Below are 16,755 nucleotides of genomic sequence, written 5' to 3' on the forward strand. Positions count from 1 at the left end.
ATTTTTTATTGCAAAACTTTAAACTTAATTTGCCTCAGTTCAATTGCATTTATTTCTCCTATACTGCTTTGTCCTCTATATTATTTCCCTTTAAAGATTTGATTTTATCTTCTATTTACAATTCTTCACACGTCCACTAAATTATGACGACCCTTTAATCCTCATGACATAATCATCAACTTTATCCTCTACATTTGGCACTCACAATTCTCTATATAATGACTTAAACTTTATTTCATGAAGATTTTAGTGACTTGAGCCATTTATACAATTTCATCCTAACTACCTCATAATACCAGATTAAAAACAGAGTCAGAGTCATTTTACTCAGTTTAGAGCTTTTCCAGTCTCCGCAAAACAGATTTTAAGTGGTTTGAATCAGTGTGTCATCCTATTAGGATTTTATAATCCCATGGCACGTTAAAGGACTACATTCAAATTTAAACCAACATGTCAACAGGACACTCTGAGCACTCTAAGTGATTTTAATACTTGAAATATTTAGTCTGTAAAAAAGTGTTCAAATTCTTTAAGCTATAACTGCTGCTTTCAAAGAGAAACTTTCTCCTACATAACCCTCTGATTCACAAGCTTTCATTGTTGACCGTACTGTATTTGGCTTCATGTAAACCTCACTTCATATAAAATGTAAAATTATCACTCCCATCACGTTCCATAACTATTTCTAATAAGTTTTGCATTTTGTGAACATATCTGCAGTAAATCCAAATTTATCAGAAGCAAGGCTTTCAAAGATCACAAACCAGTCATGCAGATTTCTCCTTTGCCTGCCTTTACAATTCAATGGGAAAAAAAATCTGAGCAAGAAATGGATTTGTTTGTCATTTTTTTATTGTGGCAGTACAAATACACATTTTACTTAGACTTTTGGCTCTGTGCCTGGGCCTTCAGCACCTTGACGACGATCTTCTGCTCCTCAATGAGGAAAGCACGCTTGATCCTGAGAATAAGAGATAACTGCATTAGTAATGTTAAACTTGAATAAATCATGACTGACTGTCCATCTTAATCCCCATTACACATGTGAAAAGTTTGGACTAAATCTTATCAGCGTCTTCAATGTAATAGGCGTTATTCTAACTTCTTAGCAAAGAAAAAAGATGAGGGAGAAATGCTTCTCTTACCTGTCACGCACACACTTGGCGCACATGGAGCCTCCGTAGGCCCTGCTGACGTGCTTCTTGGTCTTGGAGAGCCTCATCAGAACCTGAGGTCTAACAGCCCGAATCTACAAGACAAAGAACATGACAATCATGAGAACAGAGCTGCATCAAGTACCAACTCAAACAAATAGAGACCATAACGGTAGAGTTATCCCACACATGTTCAAAAGCAGTGGAGCAATCAGACATCTGTTTAAAAACAAAATTTGAACAGTAAGCTACTCAACAGGAAGGCCAAAGGATATGGTTATAGCTACTCTACATTTGAACCTGTAAGTGTTTAATGCATTGGGTTAGATAAGAGCCAAGCAGCACACGCAGCTTAGAAGATGTGTGCAACTGAAGACAAAACTTTAAAACTATTTAAGTTTTTTTTTTTAGTTTAAAATCTAGACCACTGTACAGTATACAATTATGCTGACAAATGAAACACCTTGATGATGCAAGTACAGTTGGACCATGTTGTTTTGGACTGTTATGTCCCCTCAGATGCACACAGTTCTGATCTCAAATACTTGTGTGTGTGCTTCAGTTTTCAGATGAAAAATACTAATTTGGAACTTGGGTTCTGGGAATGGACCTTAAAATCTCATCCTTCTGAGTTTTAGCAATGGCCTTGACCCAATTACTAGAATAAACACATTGATGTAAGAGAAGCTGTTCACAATCAGGCTAACGAGCAGACCACAGATTTGAACAGCACTTGCTTGTGTGACCTTTCATTAAAGCCAACTAACTACTCAAGACACCACTTTGATTAAAAACTGTAATTATGTTGCCTAGTGCTACAGTTGCATTTCAGTTAATTTAGTTAAAACTCCAATCCCCAAATATAAACATCCACTGTTTTATTACAAAAAATTAGAACAGACCTCAATCTAGATAACGTAAACCACTACATGTTCTTTCCAGTTCATGTTGTGTACTGTTTAACATTAATTCAATATTTTTAACAATGTGAATGACCAAAGTTTACAAAAAAAAACCTAGAATCACTATCAAACAATTCTGTTAATCTCAAACATAATGGCACTAACAGAAACATGATGGCACTAACAGATGTTCATAATGTTAGCACACTGAAGTGATCACTTCAGATCTGTAGTTACACCACAAAAAACAAAGGCTTCCTCATTTACCACCACTTAATACGTCAAAGATGTGGGAAGCTTTTCTAGACTTTTTCTCCCCTGAGGATACAAAGCAGCAACACACAACATCTGATAGAATACATCTTCTGCATCTGTGGTGGCTTCTATCAGAGATGCAGGTAGGAGAGTTCAAACTTTAAAAACAACACTAATGAATCTGACACCATGTGGAGAAGATCAACTATAATCTGGCATTTTTCCCTCCAAAAAACTGCAGTGTAGGAGCTGTGTGGCTACTGGTGCAGGAATTCAAGACCAGTATCTTTACAGGCTAATGTAGCATCTATTCAGTCTTACTTATGTCCAATACAAATTATTGTAATAATCTATAGTATGACTTCAAGGTTATAAGTTCACATAATTTTTTTAACTCTACATTTTAGGACTGAGAAAAACTTTCAGTGCAAGTCTTGCAAATACTTTTCTATAGTTGTTGTCTGGGGAGAGCATCCACTGATTGATTGATGCCAGTATTTAAGGGGTGCAAGTGAACCTAACAAAACCTCAAAGCATGTTATTTACATAGGAAAACAAGTCACACACATATACAGCATACTGGGGGGAAGCAAAGAGCCTTCATCCAAATATAAAGCATCTACTTACACCACGCAGTCTTCCTGGGCAGATGCCACATGCTGACTTGGGAGCTTTGCCAGTCTTCTTGGTGTACAGGTACACAATGCGGTTACCAGGCGTCCGGGACCTACAGGTCAGCAAAGACAGAAACAAAGACAGTTTTACAAATTGGAATATTTTAGCTGTTAATGATGCTGTCGGCTTCACTAACTGGCACCATTAACACATACACAGACACACCTTCCTCCAAGACTGAACCACTAACTAGCCACTACTTACCATTATTATCAAGAGTGTATACATATACCACAGGCTACACTGGTTATATCTACTGTTATATTACTGTCTACAATGTTTATATCTGATCTATGGTGTGTACATCATATAATCATACTTTGAGCTGTTTACTCTGCATTTCCTAGTATTAATACTTCATGCTGTTACTAATGTTCACTCTATATATCTCAGTATATTCACATCACTCCGTTCATTTTGTTAATACTGCTCAAACTGCATGTATTTTGGCACATTCATACGTTCCCTTACGGTTTATTGTATCAATACATCATATATAAGTACATTACACTGCACTTCACTGCTTCTTTTGCGCTGCCGGTTAGATGCTAAGCAACATTTCGTTGTCTCAGTACGTGTACTCTAAGCAATGAGAACGTTAAAATCTGATCTATTTAACGTACTACTTACAGTCTAGTCTTGTTGGAGGCGGTGTTGTAGGACAACCTACGACGGTAAGTCAGGCGCTGCACCATGATGAAGCTGGAAACAGACACAATGTTCAGTTAAGACAGAAAACATGCTGCTTAGATGCTAATAACTCTGATTGCTATGCTATCGATGCTACGGCTAAAGCCGCTGGTTACACCGGCTAACAGCAACGTTAGTAAACAATATGTAAGCAGTCTTTCTTTAACTCCACAGAAACACTCTTTCAAGTCTACAACTGAATTATACATATATAGACATTTTGTACATAGCTACAGCAACTCTACAACACTCAGTCTGGTGTATTAATAGCGGCCTTTCAGGGACCCTGAAGACGCGCCTTAAAAATGTCACATATAATCCACTTCGTCATGAAATCATCACGCAGTCATAAACATAGACTTGTTTTTAGTATCATCTTTACTTGAAATCGACAAAATGTTCCTCTAAAATGTAGGATTACACTGGATTATTTAGACATAATGTATCGGAGGAAAGCAGGAGCCACCATACCTGCTATCGCCGTAACCGGAAGAGGAAGGACTTGGGCGCGTGTCAAGGGTTAAAGTGCCTCCATGCTGGTGTTACACCGTATTTGGTGACCCGTCATATTCTGTTCCCTGCAGTTTTGGAAGAAGTTCTCAGATCCTTTACTTAAGTAAAAATGTCAATACCACAATGGCAAAAAGTCACAAAGTCCTGGATTTAAAAATCTGCTTAAATTAGTACTTTACTTTAGTACCTAAATATATTTAGATGTTAGCTGTGTCCATAGTATTACTTAAGTAGAATTTCGAATGTAGGATTTTTATTTGTAATCAAGTATTTTTACATTGTGGTATTGATACTTTTACTTAAGTATAAGATCTGAGTACTTCTTCCAACACCGCAGGTCAGAGAATCTGATGGGTCACCAAATTCAGTGTAACACCCGGCTATTTCAAGACTGCCTTCTGCTGGTGCTAAAGTTTTACTACACACAGTAAGTATGAAACTAATTTTTAGGTGTACGTATGCTTATTAAATAGAAATGAAGACTAACATTAAAAAATGAAGCTGGCTCTTTGATACAAGTGGCAAATATAGTGAATATATTCAAGACAAAACATTGATTAAAGTAATCCTGTGTGTAAATTGCAGCTGTTGTGACACCCTTTTCACTTGAAATTGAAGTCCATTAAAAGACACAGAAACATTCACCAATTTTTCTTCTTAAAGACACACAAAAAACATTAAAAATCTCAGGCTTTCCTAACATAATCTTTTATTTCTTTCTTTCTTTTTTCTGTGAGTGGACCCTTAGACCTATCTGTGAAAATCTCCAACAACAGTTACCTGTATCTGATTTACATTATTACAGTATTGACTGGAAAGTTTTCATATTTTCATGTAATTTTTCAAGCAATGACACATCTATCTCAAGGTTTGAGAGAACCCAGAAGGTACAGGTCACGAAATGACAATGCATGAGTTGTCCAGAAGATGGCAGCAGAGTTACATGTGCTACCCGCAGGTATCTGACAGGTTACAGGGTGGGACTGTACCAGGAGGCAACCTCCACAGCAAGGATGCAAATATATATGTATGTGTGCAAATGATGTAATAATGCATACATTTATGCCTAACCCTAATATTTTATAATTGTAAACATTTTTTTTTTTTTACATTTTGAGAAGGATCTTTCAGCTGTCTTCTTGTATGACACACAAGCACATGGACACAGTGACACAGTGAAGTAACTCATATTTCTTAACACATTTCCTTACATACCAAGAATTTGGAAAGTTGTTTTTTTTGCCACCATAGGACAGGGGAGCCTCTTCTTTTGAACATTATGATCTGTCTGTTTTAGCTATGCTAATGTATGCTAAATGTTTCAGTGAGTGACCCTGCAACTGCATTAACTGGTGATAAAATAAAATAATATGCAAAAGCAATCTGGGGTTTGAAGAAGTTAACAAAGGTATTACACAGGTGAGGAATATAGAGGGCCATTTTCATCAAGTATATAGTTTTTCCCAACATAATCTATGGCAGCAAAAAACATATTAATAATTTTGCAAACATATTTCAAGAATATTTTTTAATAGTATTTTTAAAAGCATCTGACTGATGCATTTAGATATGCCTGAGAAATAGCTCAAAATGGCTCCTTATCAAAGGTGTCACAAACTGACATTTGCTGAGCTCAGCCAACAGATGGTGAGCTTGGCATCCGTTTAGATGAAGCATTTGGCAAAGACAAAGTTCAGTGACAACACACAGCTCTGTAGAGTGTATTGGCACATTATGCATCCTGTTTAAAGGAATGAAACTGTCTGGTTTTATGCTTAACAGAGTTGGTTTTTTGACAGTGAAAATTACAAGTTAATTATTTTTGCACTGTTTTTGCTGATTATTCACTTTTCTGAAAATGTGTTAAACTATTAAATTGAATGACTTTATGATAAAATACTTCAATGTTTATAATAAGTTATGTTGTGGTAGACAAGTCTTAAGTCTAGTTTAGATTATTTATGCAAGAGGCATATATTTAAATGTTCAAAGTTTGTTACACAAAGGATTTTCTGAAAAAGTCCCTCATGCTAAGGTTCCTCAAACAAAGTGATTATAGTTTCTCCAGTGTTTTCCTCATTGTCATAAAACCTGACATAGACCAATCACATATTTTTTTATGTTTCTAAAATCCACAGCAACAAGATTTGTTCACTTTCTTCCACTTTCTTGATATATATTTTTTTTGATTGGTAACCTTTTTATTACTGGTGACCTCTAGAGGTTGAAGCATGTTAAGTGTTGATTTGATTAAGTCCAGATCTTACACGACCTGGGACTAACCCGTTTTCTTATGATAGTAAAGGTCTCTTACAAAGGGTGCCAAGAAGATTTGCACCGACTCCAAGGGACACCGAAGTATACACACACGTCCAAATAATTAGTAACATCTGCAGCCAGTCTGTCTTAATCTTGTCAAAAGTAATTATTCTAACAGGCCGCATCTTAATGGAATCTTTAATTTAGCTCTTAATACAACAAAATATCAATAAATTCACATAATTCAATAATTAAGAGTTTATTTACTGTAAAGCCCTCTGACTTTACTGCTCATTTTGAGGATCACCCCGACACCCGTTGCACCACCCTCTCAGTCAGTCCTGACTGGTCAAAGATGAACCATATCACCTTAAGTGCACTAGATTACGCAAGCCTCTCCGACCCCCCCTCTCCACATCTCCTTAGGCCTTCTGTGTAATCTGCTGAGATTTAAACCTGCTGCTCCTGTTTAATAAATCCACTGCGATTAAAATAGGATTACAGCTCTGCTTTCGCCTTCCTAATGACATCAGAGCATGAAACATTTTTTGACTCCCCCCCCCTTTGCCCCCTCCCCTTCCAGTTGTTAGATTTTTGCCCGAGCTCACGCATCCCTCTCTCCTACTTGTCATAACTGGACAGGCAGCGACGATTTTCACCTCCTTCCCCTCTGTAACCTCATCCCTGCAGCCCAGCAGGTCAGCCCATCTGTGTGGCCGTTGACATAAGGATTAACCTCATAAAGCAGCAAACATCCTGTATCAATGCTGTCCTCCTTCACATCAGACTTCTCAATGACAGATAACAACCAAAGAGTCAGGTCAGTGTCAGGTTGTTGTTTGCCTGAACCTTGACACCTTCACAAGAAATCGCCTCCACCAAAACAACCTTCTGCTCTTTCAGCACAGCAGTGTGACCATTGCTCGCCTGCTCTTTGTGGCCATATCTCATCAATGTAAAGCTATGAAATATTAAACACCATATTCAGCAACCAAAGATCATGAGGACACGGTGCACATCTTGTCCCTCCTGCTTTTAGTGTGGGCTTCTTGTAATGTGAAATGAGTGATGGAGTGGAGCGAGCCAATCAATTCGAATCTTTTGTCCTGTTTGTCCTTCTGTAGCATTGTCCTGCAATGGTTAAATGCTGTAAGGTCCCAAAAGGCAAAGATTGATTGGATTTTTACGTCAGCTAAGCTCGTATTTTACCTCAATACACAATGTAGCTCTACAGCATACAGTCAATGTTGATGTGGGGTGTTTTATTCTGTAGTTTCTGCAGAACATTCAGTGTGTAATTGATGTGATATAAATGATTATATAAAAGATGATATTTTTAATCGTCCCAAGTTTAGCTGCCTGAAAAACTCTTGCACACAGTCAAACTTATCCTGGCCAACATACACACTGTGTCCATCGTGCTCTATATGCTTTAGAAAGCTGAGTGTTGTGACTATTACAATTAAATCAGGTCAGAAATTCAGAGTTAAGTCTACTAAATTGTTTGTAGAGGACCACTATTTCACTTGTCATTGAGTGTATCATATTTAATAAATGCTCTCAGGACTGTAGCTGCTATTGGACACTACGCTAGCCGCAGGCCTCTATGGATAGCGTCAGTCTGCCAGTTGGTCGATCAACCACTTTGGTTCAGACTGAAATATCAATTATTGGATGGATTGTCATGAAATTTGGACATTGACAATCCTCAGAGGATGAATTCTAATGACTCTAGTTATCCCCTTACTTTCCTTCAGCGCCACCATGCAGTTGACATTTGTGGTTTTGAGAAAACTATTTTGAGTTTCTCTCTTTAGTTCTATAATTGTTAAACTGTGCAATAACTGATATATTGGCATCTGCACATGAAGCAAAGTGTTCAATAAAAATATCTTTGATATATAGAGAAAAATATATTGACAAGTGGATTTTCATGACGTTTGGTATACAATTTCATGTCCCCATCAGGATGAACCTACCTTGATGATCTCCTGACTTTTCATTTAGTACCACAGTATCGTCCTATCTTGACTATTGTAACTCCCTTTTCACCTGCCTTTACAAGTGGTCCAAAATGCTGCTGCTAAACTCTTGACCAGGTCCTCTAAAAGGTCTCATGTGACACCAATTCTAATTGCTCTTCACTGGCTCCCATTCAAATTCACACGGTCAGGCTTCTGCCTACATTTAGAGATCTACTGCAGCCCTGTGTCACCAGCAGGTCTCTAAGGTCTTTGATCGGGGTTTGCTGGTTGTTCCTAGAATGAGGCTTAAAATTAAAGGAGACAGTGCTATATCAGATAAGATGCTAAATCAAGATGGGTTAAGGGTAGAAAATGACTGAAACATGGAATGAAACATGGACTAATATCCAGATTAACAAACATGAACAGAATTTACATGGTTCTTCAAAATGATGGGTTTGTTTGCTTGAACATATGACCTCACCATTTCTAAAATTCTGTCTGCGCTGTGTGTTTGCATGGACCACCAATGAAAGCAGGGTCCCACTTTCAACCTATGTGCTCGTATCTAATTAGCTCCAGCACTTAGCGATCAGCACTGCGTGTGGATTATCAATTTGTTAATCTCTTTGGAGTTACTAATGCTAAAATGAATAGTCCCATCAAACCCCAATTTCCAGCTAAAATGGTCTACCACATTATCTTTGAACAATCTTGCTTTTGTGTGATAACTCCAAGGCAGACCATTTGTCTTTTGGAAAACATTTACTCAGCCGTTTTAAGAGCCTCATTGACTCACTATTTACTATCTGAGCATCCCATTGGTGCCTGTGCCCATTTTGTTTTGCTGACCACATTTTCCTAAGGGGCAGGTGGTCTGTCCAAGCCTCTTTGTACAGACTTGTGGTGGTGGGGGGAGGTTGCTAATATGAGGCTTTCAACATCTAATCCGGACCAAGTCTCTTAGAAAAAGCTTATCTTGGGACTCTCCACTTTCACTGCTTTACTCATCTACAAGACCTTTTGACGCCTGTTATTAAAAAAAAAAGTACTTGTTTAATAGAGCTAATTCAATACCTTGCTGTAGTCAATTGTCCTTCCCCCTTTACCGGAAAAACTTGCTTGGTTATCATCACCCTATCTATCCCCCACTGCCCCTGCCCCATTGCTGACAAATCCATACAACTATGTGGGACACAAAGGCTCGGATTTAGCTGCCGGGCCAAAGCGAGGATGGGCCGGGTGGGGGGCAGGGCCATCATGGAAATTTCTGTTGTTTTGTCACAGCACAGATTTCAGACAAATCAAAACAACTGCCACCATCACCCCTTCAAACCCCCCCTTCCTGCCCACCACAACCCACATGATCTGTGACCAGTCATCACTTTTATGCTGGAAATGCAGCCAGATCAGGAGTGGTGCGGTGGCGTGGAGGAGAGGAGCGGCTGCGTGTGCACCAGGGGCCATTGTTAAAAAAGAGCTGACAGTCTGGATGGGATCTCATTTGATAGGCAAACATATTGACAGATCTAATTCGAAAAGCTGGGGCTCACAGGCTCTGAATGCGCTTTATGATGACGGAGTGTACCAATCAGATACATGTGCTCCTACAGCTAAACGAATCATTTTAAAGAAATGGATCAGCTATTGTGATAGCCCTTGTGTGTCTTTCATTCACTATTAAAACTAACTTTTGATTTACTATCACATTTCACTGAGGCCATGTTTATTACACAAGGTCAAAATACCTGAATTTTACAAAGGCCTATTCTGTTGACATGTCATTTTCACTTTCTACGTCAAAAGGTCATTGGCTCAAACTGTAAAATTCAGCTGAGTTCAAAGGGGCAGTCCAGTGATTTAGTATTGGGTTTGGGTGAATCACAAGTGACAGATTTTTTAAAAAGAAGGAACGATATCAAATTAGCAGAGGCCAATATATCCTAACTTAGTCTTTACTATGAGTCAAGCTCAAAAAATGCTAGATCCTACATTTCCCATAATGCAACTCAGTAGCATCTTTCATTAGACCTTCTTTGCCTCCTGAATAGCCACTTCTACACCTTCAGTGTGTAATGCAGACTTAAGCCTGATGGCATCATCAGTTATTTTTCACTGAAATTGAATTTCATGTGTAAAATTGGTGGAATGCCCTTTTAATTCTTCAAATTGATAGATGCTTCAGTGACAAAACCCTGTCAGTGACAAAACATCAGAGCCTTATCTTCCCCAACCGTCTGATCGATGATGTAGCCTACTTACATGTTTGTCAACCAATCAAATCATCCAAATGTTAATCAGGTTGAGAGGGCGTCCACCAGTTTGTTTATGTGGAAGTACTTAGGGCTGGTTTGCAGGGACGCCCATTGGTGACAGCTCCAGTATGAAAAGCAATGCATTATATGGATCTACTGTAGTGAGGCAATCATATTCACTTTGCAACAGAATGAATACGCTTCTTGGCTTTGGACTGTGAAAGCATTACATTTGCAGTCTCAAGAGAGCATTTTGGTGAAGAATGACATTACATGAAGGTTTTCCTTACTTTTTATGTGGACAGATAACTCTAAATGTTGATGTAACTATGTGTTAGTCCAATTCAAAGGCATATCAATTGATTTTCATATCAGAGGACTTTCAGAGGGTTTATATTTGTTCCAAGTCCTACCACACCAGCTAATTTAGTTAGAAACCAGACCCATACTACAATGGATGGTGGTCACAAAATATCTGATTATTGATAACGTGAGGTAACTCAAGTTATTGCTGTCAGCCTCTGTGCTTCCTGTTAGGTAACAGGCAGCTACAGCGGGAAGGAGAGAGGAGAGAGAGGGGGGCAATCAATGAGGTCAGTGAATCATGATTTATTATACAGCATCAGGCCATTAGTGTTACACATACTTTGTGTAGAGATTGCATGTCTGCGTCTGTCCAACGGGGTTTGGCCTGTCGACTAACGCTAAGTGGTTGGGGGCTTTATTTGACGTGAGGGGGAAACATGGCAACCTGGGGGCTCAAGGGATGATGGTCATGTCAGAGGAAGGCTCCGTATTAGATGACATATTCAACATGACGAAAGCTGGCATATAAAGCACGTGTGACCTTTTTAATGTTTACTCTGCCTATGGTTCTTTAAAATACCAAAGATGTTTAAATGAATAAAATATTAAAAGAATAGTTTAACATTTTGTAAAATATGTTTATTCTCTTTCTTGCAGAGAGTTAGATGAGAACAGGAAATGCTACTCTTATATTTGTAGATTGAATATGAAGCTGGAGCCAACAGCTAGTTAGCTTAGCATAGGTGCAGCATCAAAAGAGTTTCTGTTAAATGATATATAACCTGTTAATTAAATTTAGGGGTGCAGGCAGTCAAATTTTGTTACTTTTGGACAGAGTCAGGCTAGCTGTTCCTCCGTTGCCAGCATACACATTTGAGAGTGGTATCCATCCTCACATCTAAGCCAAAATTCAACTACTCCTTTATCAAATATTATATTCTAGTCTACAAGTGTGAAGATGTAGGCTATAATTTGTATGTGAAAGAAACCAGTGATGCTGCACCTCGGGCTGCATATTACAGTGTTATCTGTGAGAAATGAATCCAGCACTTGCATGTAACCTTGGAATGACCCAAGGCATGCACATAAATCAGCTGCTGAGCTGAAACACATCCACCTGTTCCGTCATCGCAGGAATTTAAAAAAAAACAGAAAAAAGAAAAAGAAAGCAGTGGAAATACTGCCTTTGCTGTGTAACCAAGGCAACTCCTCCCTCAAAATGCAACATCACCAAAGCCCCCACTGCGTGAACCGAGCAGGAAAGGATGCGCTGTCTGCCGCTTACCTGGCTTTATTAATAAACCACCCAGTTCACGTGGTCAGCCCAGCCCAGCATAATATTCTGCTACATAAGCAAGGTATTTTCGACCGAGGTTTTTTTTTTCTCTCTCTCTCTCATCCGAGACGGGAGGGATGCTGCGCTGCTGCTGCTGCTGCTGCCGTTGCTGCTGTGAGAGAGAGAGGTGAGCGCAGTTGGAAAGGCAGGTTTTTTTTTTCCCCTCGTCCAAAGCTCCTCCTCTGTCGTCGGAGAGCGGAGACCGGTCACATTTTGCTCAATGAGAGCAAGAGGGCACTGGAGAGGATTTCCTAATTTCAACCTGCTGCCGTGCCGTGCGGCTGTTTTCTCGCCTCTGTCAAAGGTAAGGCATGACACCGTCTGCATACTCCCCACGCGTCATGCGCCTCGGCATGGAAACTAATGTTGGGCTGTTTTGGTCGGGGACGGTGGTTAGCTGTTTGCGGTGTGATGATACAGCTGAAAGGGCGAAGGCATTATTGAAGGGCAGACATGGAAAAGAGTTGTCAGTGGAGCTGGCATCTCAGACGAGCTGTTCAGCTTAAAGGCAGCAGGCTGCATCACTGTAAAAGTCAAACAGGACGGGATGTTTGTGTATGTGTGTTTTTTTTTTTATCTGCTTTTACCTGAGCAGCAGCGTCATAGCGTTGACCGTTTTTCAGTGACTGCAGCCAAGTGGTGTCCGTAAACCGACGGCCTTCACATTTCATGATATTTTCCCAGGTAACAACAGCTGAGCTCAGATTTTTGATTGCAAGTTGCCACAGAATCAAAATTGGACAACCAACATCAGTCGGAATCATCTGCCCATATAAGTTTTCTCATTTTTGTTGTATCTTGTGGTTTGAATTTATTTTGGATTACTCAAAATTGCTAATTACTAAATACACTTACTAAAGATCTGAGGCTAATCGTCCTCTGAAGCCATAATATGACCACAGTGGACTATTTTAATTGAATGAATGAAAATATAAATTGACAGGTTCTATTATCAAACAAACATTTTTAATTAAGTTTTCCACATCATAAGATCTTTTTTCTTAATTATTGAGATTTATTTCAGTGTGTTATGAGTGACAATAGACCATGGAATTATTTAAAAACCGTACTGAAATCTGTGCGTTAGATATGCATTTTAAGATGAGTATTCCACATGTCTGCATGATATTGGAATTCAATTTTTGGCTACATGGAGCTTTTTTGGCAGTTGTCAGAAGTAGATTAGTCCTAATTTGGAGCCGAGTCTTCCACAGCAACACTAAAGATTATTAGTTAATTATCTGGCAGGTGTTTATTTCATTTTTGAAAATTATTCATTTATTTAAAGAAATTTCAAAATGAATTGTCAATTTCACGTTAGCAGATAATCCATTTGCAATGTCATGGAGAAACAGAGTCTGTGTAGTTTTACATTTTAGATGACATTTGTCAAAAAGATTGTGAGATTGTTCACTTCTGTCTCGTGTAACTTCCCAGCGACTAGACTATCTAACTTGACACAAGATCTTTAAAATAAACTTGTGTACTCAATATGCAAACAGCCTTTTTAAATATATTGTGTTTTGTTCTTAATTTTGCACTCATGGGTTTCTTTCCTGGCTCCATAATTAATTTTGTCTTTTTTTTTTCTTTTAGCAGAGGCTAATATGAAGACATCATTTGGCAAACCAGACCCTGGAAAGCACCAAGAATCTTTTCAACTCATTTGAAGCCGAAGACCAAACCATGCATTGTCTCCGGTAAAACCTGCTCCCCACTCTCCCCTCTTCCTACCTAGCCACTGAGAGTGAGGACACTCAAGAACTGCAGAGAGATGGGTTCAGATCAACCCTGCATGGATACACTAGAGCAAAGGCCCATATTGGGCGCTGCCTGTAAGCGGCGGGGCCACCGGTGTCTGCGGAAAAAGCTGAGGCCCGTGCGAATCTTAGGGTTCGTCTTAAGCCTGGTGGCCATAAGTGCCGTCTCCTTCTCCTTCAGTGCCTTGACCTGGAGCTCAGGGGGTCTCAGTGAACCAGTGCTCCCCCAGGAGAGTCTCCATCAGTCAGCCCCCCACAGGACTCTACTTTTCACTCAACACCAGAGGGACCCCAATGTCTCAGTCGACATGCCAATAGCCATGAAATCTACAGCAGATAGCAACGACAGCCAAGGGGAGTACCCGTCAGACCTTTTCTCCCTTGAGGAGAGGCGCCAAGGTGCAGTGGTCCTCCACATGTTTGGCATGATCTACATGTTCATTGCCTTAGCCATAGTGTGTGACGAGTTCTTCGTCCCAGCGCTGACAGTCATCACAGAGAAGCTGACCATTTCAGATGATGTAGCGGGTGCCACCTTCATGGCGGCAGGTGGCTCAGCCCCAGAGCTCTTTACCTCCATCATCGGGGTCTTCATCTCACACAGCAACGTGGGCATCGGGACCATCGTGGGCTCAGCTGTCTTTAACATTCTCTTTGTCATTGGGATGTGCGCCATCTTCTCCAAGGAGATCCTCAATTTAACATGGTGGCCGCTCTTCCGTGATGTCTCCTTCTACATTCTGGATCTGATCATGCTCATCATCTTCTTCCTGGATAACTTCATCTCCATGTGGGAAAGTATCACACTGCTCTCAGGCTACGCCGCTTATGTGATCTTCATGAAGTTCAACAGCAAAGTTGAGGGCTTCGTCAAAGGTTGCATTAACAAGAACCAAGTAGTAGAAGTAGAGGTTCAGCCCAAGGTGAGTTTATTTCTTGATCTGTATTATTTTTCTCCCACTTCCCTTCACCTCCACCTGCTCAGAAACCAATATAGGAAAGTAAACCCTTGCAGAAAGCAAACTTTAATATAAAATCTCTGACTATGAGGACATTACAGTTGGTTTAGTATTTTGGTTGATAAAAATGACCATTGGTGGCTCCTCTGGCATGGGCACACTCATCCTTTTCACATATCACGCAGCCGATTTGCCATACTTGCTTTTTGATTGTTTCCGTTTCAGCCAAAAATTAAACTGGCTTGTTAGTGGAGACATGCTTTTAATTTAATGCATCTTTTTTATGTTCTCATCAACCTAATGACCATTTTCAACTGAGACCAGAGTCTCACTGATGTCCCGCAACAACCGATGCCGCACATTTCTGTACCAATACTTGCTGAAACCATACATGTCCGTTACTTTAGAATGAGCAAAATAACAGAAACTCTAACTCAGTATGTGTGTGTTAAGTGTAGAGTACTTTCCGTAACTAAACAACCATTGGACATTCATGCGGTTCAAGTGATACAACACAAGGCTGGCATACAGTATTCCACTGTGGGATTAATAAAACAGAGTCAAATGTGTAATTCTGGGTTAAGCTCTACAAATTGTGTTCTAGTCTGACAAACAAATCCCTTGGAAAATCTCAGAAGCTATATTTTCCCCAGTTAAAGATTTCCGCCATAAATACTTTATTTAAAATCTTGCGTAAAGAAATGTAAACCACACATAGCTTGATGAGGTGAACCACAGACTGTTGAGATATTGTTTGCTCTGTGTATTTTCTTCCCACATATTTACTCCCAGAGGAGGTTCTTCATGTACAGTCATTTAGTGTAATATTTTACTTTTTGCTCAATGGCATAAACACCGATCACTCTGTAGACAAAAACATTAGAAATCATTGTGTTATTTCACATAGCATTCGCCCCCTCAATGACACTTGAGGGCAAAAGACACTGCAGTGCAATTTGATACCGGTGTAGAGATTATCCGGACGGATTTAGATTTCTTTGTGACATGAGATGGAAATGAAATTTTGAGAAAGTTGTATTGTAAAGCTTTCATTAAATCAGGATTTATTCTAAGTACATAAAGGATATTTAAACGGCAGGTTACACAATGTTGTGAAAAACTTGTGAGCAAGACAAAAGGCTAATGTTAAAGCCTCTCCTCATTTAAAAAGCAAGCAAGAAAATAGGTTTATTTTTCTGTTTGTTGTGTTACTGTACATTGCATAGGTTGAACTTGCGCTATATTAGTATGATTTATGTGCAAGAAAAGGGTGAGAACCGAGTTGCACAGGCTGAGTGCCAGAGAGGACTCAGGTGACCTTGAGCTGCAATGGATTCTGGGTACTTCGGCTAACAGAAGTGTGTGTGTGTGTGTGTGTGTGTGTGTGTGTCTGTATGTGTGTTGAAAAACATCTTTCGATGGAGGGCGGGGGGATAGTGCGAGACAGGTGAGTCGATCAAACCCCGCCATCAAGTCTCTGCTTACAGCAGATTTAGCTTTTCCATTCTCTGGCATTGTGGGTAACACTCCCACCTCTTAGTGTCCTGCTTTAAAGTGCACACATATTCTTAATAGCTTTTACATACCATTTATGAAAAAAACGATTGAAAGGTGCACAAAATTAGCAGATTTAGCAGATATAGGTTGTCAGTTAACCTCTTATTATGTCGTCTGGGCCTACAGGGTTAATAGAACGAGAGAGTCACAAATATTATTAGAATATAATC

At 39.5% G+C, this 16,755-nt stretch overlaps 2 protein-coding genes across 5 annotated transcripts in view; one reads left to right on the forward strand and one right to left on the reverse strand.

Annotated features, from left to right (window-relative positions):
• Window positions 1–834: 834 nt before the first annotated feature.
• rpl34 (ribosomal protein L34) lies at window positions 835–4,218 on the reverse strand. Its single transcript, XM_067579107.1, has 5 exons — window positions 4,148–4,218; window positions 3,617–3,688; window positions 2,939–3,038; window positions 1,146–1,249; window positions 835–961 (listed from the first exon to the last, which is right to left on the reverse strand). The coding sequence occupies exons 2-5, from the start codon at window positions 3,679–3,681 to the stop codon at window positions 877–879; spliced, it is 354 nt and encodes a 117-aa protein (XP_067435208.1). The 5' UTR covers window positions 3,682–3,688; window positions 4,148–4,218; the 3' UTR covers window positions 835–876.
• Window positions 4,219–11,813: 7,595 nt separating this feature from the next.
• Window positions 11,814–16,755, forward strand: part of LOC137174530 (sodium/potassium/calcium exchanger 2-like) — a 46,070-nt gene continuing 41,128 nt past the window's right edge. Inside the window, exons 1-2 of one of the 4 annotated variants that reach the window (XM_067579886.1) lie at window positions 11,814–12,613; window positions 13,906–14,992. In XM_067579886.1, the coding sequence (XP_067435987.1) occupies window positions 14,084–14,992 (909 nt within the window). In that variant the 5' untranslated portion in view covers window positions 11,814–12,613; window positions 13,906–14,083. The remainder of the gene's footprint in view (window positions 12,614–13,905; window positions 14,993–16,755) is intronic. The other 3 variants (XM_067579883.1, XM_067579884.1, XM_067579885.1) reach the window with 3 other exon arrangements.

The sequence above is a fragment of the Thunnus thynnus genome, chromosome 22 (genome assembly GCF_963924715.1).
Source record: "Thunnus thynnus chromosome 22, fThuThy2.1, whole genome shotgun sequence".
NCBI lineage: Eukaryota > Metazoa > Chordata > Actinopteri > Scombriformes > Scombridae > Thunnus > Thunnus thynnus.